The 12,615-nt window shown below is 35.6% G+C and overlaps 1 protein-coding gene across 1 annotated transcript in view; it reads left to right on the top strand.

Annotated features, from left to right (window-relative positions):
- ARHGAP31 (Rho GTPase activating protein 31) overlaps positions 1 to 5,507 on the top strand; it is a 96,816-nt gene extending 91,309 nt beyond the window's left edge. Inside the window, exon 12 of the mRNA XM_029284725.1 lies at positions 2 to 5,507. Coding sequence (XP_029140558.1) covers positions 2 to 2,308 — 2,307 coding nt within the window. The 3' untranslated portion in view covers positions 2,309 to 5,507. The remainder of the gene's footprint in view (position 1) is intronic.
- Positions 5,508 to 12,615: the final 7,108 nt, after the last annotated feature.

Raw genomic sequence — 12,615 nt, 5'->3', positions numbered from 1 at the left:
ATTTACTGGAAGTACTCTAAAGACAGACGAACAACAACAGGAGTTTAAACCAAGTCTTACATCTATTGTATCTTCAGAAGCCAAGAGTTTAGTGTGTAGTTCTCTTCTGCTACCTACCCCTGCCAAAGAGGAAAACCTAATTGGAGATCCATTGGCTATATCTGACATTCTTTCCAAAGAATCAAAAGATGTACAACTTTACAACTCTGAGCCATTCCGAAAGCAGAGTAATATTTCCTTCACCTCAATGAAGCGGCAAAATATTCCATGTTCAAAAAATTGTCTACAAGATGATAACACTAAAAATGACCTCCCATCTCAATCCCAAAACTGGAAGTTTCCATCAGAAATAGAAGAAAACACAGCTTTTTCAACAGACAGTTCATCATATTCCAAAGAAAATAATTTAGACCAGCCAGAATGTGAAAGTAAGAATTGGCTTCTTCAAAGGGAGAAAAAAGTTGAAACAACAACCCCGTTAGAAAAAATCAGTGACACAAATTCAGAGAGAGATCTAGCCAATTCAAAGATTCAATGTGGAACTGAAGTCCCATGGGTCAAAGAGGGCAGAATGAATGATCAACGGGAGGAAGATACACGGAATAACCATGTCCATAGTTTAGAATTGCTAGAGCCATGGGAAGATCATCAGTGGGTCACCAGTCCCCTTCATTCTCCTACCTTGAAAGAAACTCAAGGAAAGGCACTTCAGGAGTTTCAGCCACAGAACGAAGGAATGATCCAAAGTCATTTCAAGAAACCATGTTTCAGTCGTAGCTTTTCCTTAGACAGCAAAGATTTTTTGAAAACTCATTGGGCTATAGAAATACCTTTAACAAATGCAAATGAGGAACAGCTTTGTGGTGACCTAGAACAAGGAATGAAGGAATATTCACCAGGACAGTGGAAAAAAAGTCTTCAGAAAGCTGAAGCCTGGCTGAATTGTTTAAAGGAAACTTCAAACTCACATGAAACAAACATGAAATATCTAAGTCATGAAGCAGGCTTTGCAGCAACAAAGTTGCCTTCTGGTCTTGAAGGATTGCCTAATGTTGCCTGTAAAGCATTGGTTGAGAAGGATGTGCCTAAAGATGAAAAAAAACAAGAAAACATGAAGCTAGATTCTCCTTTGTCACAATTTAATACTGAGATCAGTTTATTAAATTCAAACTGCACAGGAAAGCAGGCAACTAATATTCAACTGAATGACAGACCTGGAGTTCCTATCATGAAAGGACCATATTGTACTAAAGAGCTGCAGATCAATAAAAGTGAAGACATTCCATGTAAAGGAAAGCCAAGACCCTCTTCTCTCAACCTGGATTCTGTCCTTCCACTTGCCAGCCTTTTTAATTTTGACCACTTGTCTTTCCCCTCTTCACCCAGGCACTTTCTCTGTGGGCAGAAAGAAACTAAATCTAGTGATTCTGCACCATCCCTTTCTGTTGCTTGTCCAAGTGAAAATAAAGCTGACCTTTGGGGATCACACTTTGATCCTCAAGACTTAGACTTAGAATACATAATGATGGCTCATGCTACCACTGGCCGTCGTAATTCTGCCCCTGTAAGTGTTTCAGCAGTAAGAACATCTTTCATGGTTAAGATGTGTCAGGCTCGAGCTGTGCCAGTGATTCCACCAAAGATTCAATATACCCAAGTTCCCCAGCCTTTGCAGACACAAAACCCCAACTGCAGAATCTCACTGGCATCAGAGAATAAAGAAGCAGAAGTCAAGAAAAGTCTAATCAAGCCAATTCAAAATGCTCAGGGTCAGCTGCAGCTCCCAAAGAGTCCACCACTCGATGGGATGGGAAAAGAAAACAACAGTACATTCATTTTGGATTCAGCTGCAGCTAGAAAAGCAGAACCATCTTTTTCCAATCATAATAATACTCAGGATGCACCAGTTCTTCGGCGAAAGAGAACCTCTGAAGGAGAAACTACTGGAGATCCTCCACAGTCCTCAAAAATGGAGAGGCCATCTGGGGTTTCAAAGCCTTCTTACAGATCTAGACCAGGAAGACCTCAAAGCCTTATTCTATTTAGTCCACCCTTTCCTATCATGGACCATCCCTCTTCTGCAGACTCTAGAGTATTGTTATCTCCCATAAGAAGCCCTACACAGACCCCTTCTCCAAGTCCAATTTCCAATGATTTATTAGGACCAGCCCCAGAGGGTGTCACTCTTCGTAACAAGATGACTATTCCAAAGAATGGCCAAAGGCTAGAGACATCTACAAGTTGCTTTTACCAACCACAGAGAAGGTCTGTAATTCTGGATGGAAGAAGCGGGCGTCAGATAGAATAATGTCTTTCCATTTCTCTTCCCTGGTGGATGAGATATACTAATAACACTGAGAACTATGAATATGATGCTATTATTGCTAAATGCTTATTACTAAAACAGTAATTGTTGATTTCAACAATCCTTAATTTTATATTTTGTCACATTTAATAGATGAAATTATCCCACAGGTGAAAACAATATTTTACTGCAAGGAAAGGCAGAGGTAAAAGTTGTCTAGAAATGTATTCCTTTATAAGATGCTGTAATGCTTCAGCTTCCCACCAACAGATACCAATCATCTCAGCTAATGTTCCTTTCCATGATCTTGCTTATTGCCTTCCTATAGTGTTGAAATGCTATGTATTTGGGATTTCTGTCGAAGTATGTATTAAGAACAGCAGACCTGCTCCATGTATCTATATACAGACCTACAAGGAGCATTGTAAAAAGAAAAAATGTGCACACTGGTCATTCAAATAAGTGGGGAGAGGAATGCTGATGTGTTTGAGTGAAACCTATTTTGATAAGCTTTTATTATTAAAAACACCAATTGTATCTTACATTTCTCTAAATGTCTGATGGACTTTAATATTGATTTTAGAAAATTGTACAAATAGTCATACAGTATAAAATACCTGCTCTGTCAGTGATTGTAAGATTTATTAATGTAATAGTAGGGATTGAACTCACTCCAAATGATTTTCATCCTCCTCCAAAAGCATTAATTTGCTATCTCTGTAACAGTGTCACTTTTGGTAGCTGCTAAATGGAGTGATAGGGCAGTCATAATAAGCTTCAATCCATTTATTAGAACATCATGATGTTTATTGAAGACATTATAATATGATTTTCTCTACACCAGCCTCAGTGTAACTGCTTTGCAAATGAGACTGAATTTAAGTTGCTACTCAACTTACTCAACATCAGGTCAATAAGTGGCACAAACTAAATTTCAATTAGTAAATAAATTCCAGCCCAAATGTCTGGTTGCAAGTCATTAAAGCAGAATTGAGGGCCTGAAGATCTTTCAAGAATGACTCACATGTGTTAGATTTGTTTTCTCATTGATTCTCAGTATCATAGTCTAGAAGCACATTTTCACGAAACACAGTTGAACTACAGCTAGGGCAGAAAATATGTAGACAAGTGATGTTGTGAATGTTGGTGTACATATAAAATGCTGAAATAGCATTTATTGTAATTTCACTAATACTTATTTTGATACATGTATTTCTACCTAGAATTCCAACTTTGATTTTAAGAATAAGTTGCTTCACATAACAAAATGAGTACCTTTTACTTATGAAGTCTATTATAAGTCCCTAGGTTTTTTTTATTTTTCAATAAGATATATGTAAGACAGTTTGAAATAATAGCAAAAGAGGATTGGCAGTTCTAAAACATTGTGGTTCTCTGTTTATAACAGAGAAATGGGTGACACTGTCTTTATTTGCACATTGTTATTAATATAAAACCATATTTCTGATTTAATCGAAGAGAAATTTAGCTGAAGACAGTTTGGATGCTATGGATTTTTACGATTCATTTTGAGAATAAATCTGTTTCTCTATTTTGGGAAACATGGAACAAGAGGTTCTGCTTTTTGCATGCTTGGATTTGGTCAAGGCTTGGTATGCTGCTTATAAGAGTTGGCAAAGAAGGGAAAGAAAAAAACGAGGTGCACTTTTTTCCCCTTGTCGTGTAATGCCCAAGGACAGAAGGAAGTTCACTGAGGACTGTCATTTTTGGTGGAAGAAAGAATAGGTTAATGGAATGAACAGAATGCTGAATTAGAAGGAAAGTTGTTAATACATTATACCATTTCTGGGATAACAAAAATAAGTCACTTGCTCATTGAAGAAAGATTTGCAGTACTCACCTGTGGGATGGTTTGTTCTTTTGCTTAAGTAATGCCTAGGATTTGCTTTAAGCAATGTATATTGGCTGTTTTCCTGGTGACAGATATATTTTCTAAAAGTGTGCTATAGAAATATATTAAAATCTAATTAAGACCTAAGAAGTTGTGCATCTCTGAATCTTGGACAAAACCAGTGTTTAGAAATTAGTCTTTGTTATAAATTCCTCTTGTATAAGCTTCCCACACTTTTGATAGAGAAAGAGCATCAATTGCTCAGTCCACTAGCCATGGAGTCTGCCCTTCCTGATCTTTTCCCCTGAAATTGTTCTTCATATCAACACAGGATTTTACCAACTATTGCTAAGCTTATCTGAAACAGATCTTGCTGAAAAACAGTAAATCTGCCAATTATTTCATGACAATTGTCCCTGTAGTGATGGCTAAGAGTTGTGTTTATGAGATGAGAGATGTGAACAAGAAGTTAGGAAGGTGCTTGTATATCACTCTGCATCCTTAGCACTGTTTTGCTTCAATTTCTTGTCAGATTCAATTCTTGGATGTGTAAACATACACACGCAGACACACACAATTTCAGTTGAGATTGGGGACATGGGCAATTCTTTAAAACTGATGGAATTCTTCTTCCATTGTGTTCTAAATAAGGCCTAACTTTGGGGGGTTTAGGAGTGAGGAAAAGGTAAGGGCTGAATTTGATTTTTCAGTGGCATGCTGAGAACAACACTCCAGAAGTTAGATCAAGGATAAAAATAAAATAAAATTGATTTCATTTAATTCAAACGTGGATTTGGTTAATGCTTTTTACATGTATTAAATGAAAAAAATGTTCTCAAGCATTTTATAATTTTCTTCCTCCTTTCATAGTATTAATTACAGCTTGTTGGCAACTTTTGAAGGCTCACATCCACTGTAGTCAAAGCATTCAAGGGCTCTGTATGGCTGTAAGGTCTCAAGCTGTGCATCTTTGCTGTATATGAAAAATACTGTATGCCATGTTAGATTGTTTATAACATTTTAACTGTAACTTTTTAAGATACAAGTGTACTTTTTTCAACATTTTGTTTCTGATAATTTTATTAAAACAAAACAAATTTAAACTGAGGATAAATCCCTGTTCCTTGCCACCCCTTCCTCTCCCTGAAGAAATTATGAATTGGTTTTTCCTATTGCTTTTAATTTGAGAGGGGGGAACCAAGTCCATTACTGTGAGGTCTGAGCTTTGTATGAATGCATTGAATTTCATTTAATCATCATGATGAATATTGTTTTCACGGAGTGCTGCTCTTCTATTTTAGTGCTTTCATCATTTGGAAATTTTGCCAAGTCTCAACCATGAGATTAAACTGGAGTTTTTATAAAAACTAACTTGTGTCTTGGTGTTGTTTTGGCAATGTACATATTTATTGTGCTCTAGTGGAGAACAAAAGATGTGTACTTTTGACATTTCTGTTATGGTCTTCCTTATTTGATTAGCTAAACCAGGAATGGAAAACCTGTGAAGTTTCCAGATGCTTCTGAAATTTAATTTCCAAAAGACTCAATTAATATCAAGTTCTGAGAAATATTGGTGAGGAATCTTTCAGCAATATGAAAGGCTATTATTGCTCCATTTTTGAATAGCCCCCAAGCATTAAGGATGCTCATCAGCATCACAGGTGTTATTTTGCAAGATAATTGCCAGCCGATCCTTTAAAGAAATTGTTATAAAAATTCTATTTTTAAAAGTTAAAGAAAGCAGCATTCTTTTGAACTAAGCTGGAATGCGGGAATGTTATTTTATAGCAAGTAGTACTACCTGAAATGGAATCTGTTTCCATTTAATCTGGAGAGGGTGGCAAAACTGCATGTAGAACAGAAAATATTTGATTTTGTTTTTCATATAATCACACAACAAAATATAATATTGTGTCATCATTAAGCTGTCTTTTCAGAGGGAGAGCTTCTCCTCTGATTTTGCTTTGCGTCAGTCAGGGCTGCGAAATGAAGTCCAGTTACTAACATGACAGTCTTATGTAATCAGATGGCCTTTTTGATCCATGATCCCTTTTAGAAGAACAAAATTGTTTCATTCTCATCTGAAAAATACTCTTTGGAGTAGAACTATACTCCAGGAAGTTGACTGAACTACTCCATTTAGATGGCTCGTCTACCTGTGGGAAGCAGTCAGAGTATTAGAGATCATCCTGCATCCTTTGTAACTAGTCCAAAAGTTATACACAGACTTACAATACTTGCTGAACTTCAGTCGTTTTCATATCTAGTAGAAGAAAATCCAATCTTCTGTGTTTCCAAAGCAACTTGCATAAATCTAACATTACATTTGGTAGCAGCTGGATCTCATATTCTCTTACAAAGCATCTATCTTGACTACTGTCACCACAAACTCATAACTCGAAGGAATTTAATTCTCTTTCTGTCTCTCCTCCAGCTGCTTTCTTTTCATTTTTCAAAGTCTAAATGCATTAATTGGGATCCTGTTCGTGTTTTTAGATATATTAAAATGAAAGGCCATTTGCATGTATTTTGACTGATATACAGCAGTATTTAGGATGCTTAGTCTAGTATTTTATTTTTAGTAATATATTTAGCATGGCTATCTAATTAGGGAATAATCTGGTTTTGCTGGAATCAGATTTGGGCAATCTGCTTGTTTCCTGAATTTGATGGGATTCATGGCTTCTTCCTTATTCATGGATACCTAAAAAAAGACCTGATCTGGGAAATTGGTACTTTCACTATTATACCGAAGAAAGAATAATAGTATCAGCTACACATTTTCTCCTTCTTTGAGAGGTTGGCCAATGTATCATTTAATATTTCAAGGGGAGGTGAAAAATCCACTGAAAAGTCAGCAGTGCAGAGTTGCAAGGAGTGGATTTGAGTGTTTTTCTGCTAGGTCTTTTGGAGGAAATTGGGAATGGATCTTTATTTAAATAATATTGTAACTGTGAGAGCAAAGTTATCATTTTCATGTGTTTTCTGTGGCAGTTGTTTAGTAATATAGGTAGTCCTCGATTTATAACTGAGCCCAAAATTTCTGTTGCTAAGCTAGACAGAAATAAAATTGGAAGTTTGCGTATAGAACTTGAATAGAAAAAGAGGAATGTAGATGGAAAGCAACCTTTTTTTTTTTGCAAAGAGTTTATTCAAAACAGAACCAAACTTTTGGTCCCTAATCCATAGCCATACACATACTTTTGTTTTTGTTGATTGAATGTCAGTGATGCTGGTGGAGGAAGGAAATGCATCACATCCTTTTAGCTTTAATAAAAGTGCAATCCAGAAATATTTAATTTTAGCAATAGGAAGATATGTTAGCACTTCAAAGCAAATACAGCAGCTGCTTAATAATAAGCCAAGGGATAAAAGACAGAACCGGGGATAAAATAACACAGCCGAAGTTTTCTGAAAAAGGAGCATTTTCTGAAAGGCAAAAGCTGAAGCAAAGAAACAAAAAACAGATGTTGAACTCACTTTCTACTGCTGAAAGAACTTGAAAAAAAGCTTGTTTTAAAAATGGGGAAAGTTAATCTCTGTCTCAGCAAATACAACATTCATTATTCTATATTTCATTACTGTTACCTTAGGCAACTAAAGTTCAACAAATTTTGCCCAAAGAAAAATGATCAAAAGGAATCTTATGTCTCTGAATGTGTCCTGGAGTACCTCACAGCCTTAAACCACTTGTAAAAAAAGAACCTTGTTTAACTATTACAAAAGGAATATTCTTTCAGTAAGAACTATGCAACTCCAACATGACTGGAAAAATTTAGGTCATATTTAGAGGAGGCTGGAGTGTTGCTGGAAGTGCTTGAAGAGAGGCACTTGGAAAATATTCATGAACAACATTAGAGGAATCATATCCAGGCTTGTAGTTTTTTATCAATATACTTGCCATAAGGCAGGGATTAGCAATCTTTAGGGACTTAAAGTACATTTAGAATTTGGAGAATGTTCTAACAAAATGACTGTGATATTCCTAGAAATAATGTGAAGCAGGAGGCAAGATTTTTGTTTTATTTTTGTTTTTTGTTTTTGTTTTCAATATGGAAGCTATTATTTTTATTTTAAAACATTAAACATCAGGAGAAGTGGGCAATTTGCCATGTACCATGGGAAGGAAAAACAGAAGTGTATTCTCCAATCCAGTAACTTCCATTTGTGCTGGGAAGGCAACTTCTAGAATTCTCAACCACCCTGGCCTGTGGTTATTCCAGGCTGGAGTTGGCTAACATCATGAAAAAGATACAGTGTATGTGATATAACAAATCTTTGCATGTAGAACAACCACAAATTCAATTTCTGGCTTCTTCAGTTATAGATATGAGCTAACTAGTTAGCAGAAATCTCTTCATGAGATCCTGCAGAGTAGCCAGAATACTATAATAACAAGCACCACTAGTTGCTGCTTGTTTTTAGCAGCTTCCCACAAGCACCTAAATGTAAGATGATACAGAGAACATTGGGAACAGCCTTGAAGGACAAGATGAAGAACCATTACTAAGGCAAAGGTCAGATAAGAGAGAGCTGAGCCCATTCCAAGAAACTAATTTGAGAAATCATCTCAGTTAGGACCTTCTCTAGTTCACACAAAAATAAAGGAAGGGAGGGGGAAGCACATTCAGACTTACAAAATTCTGTTCTATGCCTGTTACAATCAAAGTAGTGCTGACCTATGTAGCATTGGTTTCTTAGTCCGGTTTACATTGTAAAACAAACAAAGAAACAGCACAGGTTTTACAGGAAGATAAGTTTGTGCAAAATTGAGAAATAATTGAGTAATCTTAGCAACATTTTTTTGTGAAAAACATGGTGACAAATTCAAACCATAGTCCTACCCACCGTGTGAGAGAATATTCAGAATTTGTACCAAAAATGTATGAGAATATCTATGGCCAAGATACGATCATTGGACAAAAGCATTCCCCCCCCCAAATATGGTCTAGAAGCTATTGTAGAACTCCGTGAATAGGGATGTAGCAGTGTGTGTCAGCAGTTTCACCTCCAATGACAAGTTTTTGCTCATCTTTCTTTTACTATTTTGCCACTCTTTTTAATGAACTCTGTATTACAGCTACCAAAGTTAGTGGGAATGAAGCAATGACATAAGAATGAATGAAGAAATCCTGAAAATATTTTAGGCAGAATTCCTTTATAAATACCATATATATGCATGGATAAGTCTACTCTAGAATTTTAAACAAAATATTATGAAAAATGTTTCATCCATGGATAAAACAACCCTATTTTTTAATGTTTTAATTTGTACAATTAGCTTATTCATAGATGGGGCATTTTTCATGGTATTTTCTTTAAAATTCAGAGGTCAGTTTACCCGTGGATGGGCTCATTTTTGAGCATACAGTATGCCACAAGATGGGAAGCATATCAATTTAATAAATAAACAAATATAGAGATATTTTTTAAAGCATTACTGTATATACTTGTGGCAAGGCTAACCAAAACCAAATTTTTGGTGTGTATTTTGGAACTTAAAATTTTTAACTTATCTGTGAACATATACAATACTGATTCTCATCACTTTCTTTGGAAAATCAGTGACTCTTTTAAAGAAGCTGTTTAAGTCATAGACTTCAGTTGATGCAGCAATACAAATTAAAGCAACTCTTATTAAATGGTTGTCCAGTCCCTACTTCAACATATCCAATAAAGGATAAACTACAATATTAACTTGTTACTGGTATCACTGTCAGATCAAACCAATCCAAATCAAATTCCCCTTAGGTTTTTGAAAAATAACATCTCTTCCAATTATTATCCCCCCTCCTATTCTGCATTTTAAAGGATAAATACAATGATGGCTTTCAGTCTCTCCTCAAAGGAACTTGTTTTTCCCATCTCCTTCTCTTTTTCATTGCTCTTCCTTAAACTGCCCCAGGCTGAATGCTTCTTAAAGAGTGGGAGTACTGATAGTATGTTGTGAATCCAAGAGAATTTGTTTCTCATCAGACTAAATTGGTATGTAGTAACTCTCTGGAGCATTAGTAGTAATATCTAGGTGTATGGAATAATACTTAGCTACTTACCCAGCAGCTACAGTGCCTGTTTAACCACTATAGAAATGTTGAATAGCCTTAAAAAAAACAGCTACTGCTCATGCAAAAGTAGGTGATGTTGAGAAGAACATTTCACACAGGAAGTTATTCACTTTGAGTGTTTTACTGAAAATTAACACATCATCTTTGACCCTTCTAGCTGTTGTCTAGAGTAAGCCTCTGAATAATCAATGTTATGGAAAATCCAGGAAAAAAATCAATAAACTCTTTAATATATTATAGAAGTTTCCCTTTCAGCATATATTATTCAATGCAATTTGAGAGCAGTATATGATCTTGCCCTCTAAACCTTACCCCACTTCATTACATTTGCATTGGGGAAGAAAGTACATGTGGAAAATAGTTTTTGTGCATTCTGTCCCTCAGCAAAATCTTCATTTGGGTCATTGGGAAACAAAATGAAAGCCTTAAAGCTATGACATTCTATTTACAAATTCAAATATTTTATAAAAAAGTGGTTTAATGTTGATATATTGAAATCAAAATTATACTTAAGTATCCAGGTCCTGCAGTTAAAGAATCCCTTATGAAACTTATTTATTGTTTTTTTTAAAAAAAAAAATAAAGACACAGATTTGACTCAATAACTGAAGTTTCCCACTAACTTAAAAAAAATCATTTATTCCAGTTCTTCAGTTTTGGAAAACATGAGAGTAATCACTATAATGTACAATCAGTATACCTGGGTTACATGTGAGACAAAATTCTATTCTCTTAATCATCTTTATTTTATTCAAAAAACAGTTTATTAATAAAGGTTTGAACAGGATTAAAATATACAGAAAAGTATTTCTTTTTGGAGCTTACATTTCATGGAAAAACATTTGCATCTTAAAATTCTTTGTACAAGGCATACACTATCACAAAAAAGCTTACAGTTTGATGTGTTAACAAAAGATTGATCATGTAATTTGTTGGCCATCTATATATTAGTCATTCATATTAAAATAATAAACATGATTTTATGGTGAATTCTAACAAAATATATTTAATTCAAGATCCAAGGAAAATGTTAGGATATCTCTTGCATTCAATGTGTTTTCAAGTATAGTTGTTCCACTGTGTTTGGTTCTTTTAAGACAGGGGTGTCAAACTGCCGGCCTGCGGGCCGGACACGTCATGACAAAACTGCGCCCATCCCATTGCCGGCAATGGGGAAAAAGCTCTGATATGTCGTGCGATGTCATGTGACATTGCAAGTTTGACATGTCTGTTTTAAGAAATCATCCTCTCTTGTAAATAACTTAGGAATCATAACAAACATTGGTAAATTGAGGATTGTATGTGTAATCAATCAGGACCAGTAATCAGAGGTAGCCAAAAAATACTGCAAAATACCTAGTCCTAGATAATCATTCCAAACAACTGGTTCAACTCTTTCTTATGTTCTTAAAATAGCCATTTCCAATAAAAGAAAATAAATGTAGCTGAGGATTGAATTGTGAGGTCCTTGGTATTCTCTCTGCAGGTTGTTTGCTTGCAGATGTTTGATTAGCCAAATAGGTAACACCATTAGTGTAACTGTGGGGCTTGCTCCCTGTTTATGTATAGTAGCTTGCTCTGCCAGTGTTGGTAGGGCTGTAGTTTTCTCCTTGATTGAAGAAGCAGATGGTTTTCTGCTTTATTGTTTGTCTGGTATTAATCCCTGTTTATTGAGTTTGGGATGCTGGAGATGATGTGTTCTGGTCTTTTTGTTTCCTTCTTAGCTTTTTAATTGTCTCTTTTGAATGATATATAAAAGTTATAAAGTAACTACCAAAGAGAAAACCACAGCTCCACTAATATAGGCAGGGCAAGCTGCTGTGTATAAACAGTGAGCAAACTCAACACTCATTGGCACAGATGATGTTACCTAACTGGATAATGAAATGACAGCAAGCAAACAAACAAGAGAGCACCAGGGACTCTATCTCCATTTTCTCATATATTGCTATATCTTAGTATGGCCTGATTGTTACAGAACAGATCAGACTATTAGTCCAGTTTCCTACCCGGTGATTACTATAACTACGTCTGAAATTAAGGCAATGGGGGAAGTAAAGAAAAGATTAAAGGGACATCTTGAGAAGTTCCACAGGGAGAAATTATTTAGATATGAACTATCTGTAAGTGCAAGTTTAGTGTACTGGTTAAAGCATCAGGCTAGCAACATGGAGACCATGAGTTGTAATCCCACTTTGTGCAAAGCCAGTTGATGACTTTGGGCCAGTCACTTTCTCTCAACCCCAGAAAAAGAGGCAAAGAAAACCACTTCTGAAAAACCTTGCCAAGAAAACTGCAGGGATTTGTCCAGGTAGTCTCTGAGAAATGGTCATAACTGAATAGAAGAAAGGAAAAAACTATATAGATTTATGGAAAAAAGCAGGAAGAGCAGA

The sequence above is a fragment of the Protobothrops mucrosquamatus genome, unplaced genomic scaffold (genome assembly GCF_001527695.2).
Source record: "Protobothrops mucrosquamatus isolate PMUCROS unplaced genomic scaffold, P.Mucros_1.0 scaffold869, whole genome shotgun sequence".
Lineage (NCBI taxonomy): Eukaryota > Metazoa > Chordata > Lepidosauria > Squamata > Viperidae > Protobothrops > Protobothrops mucrosquamatus.
The sequence above is the reverse complement of the archived record's forward strand: the minus strand, read 5'-3'. Positions and strand labels throughout refer to the sequence as shown.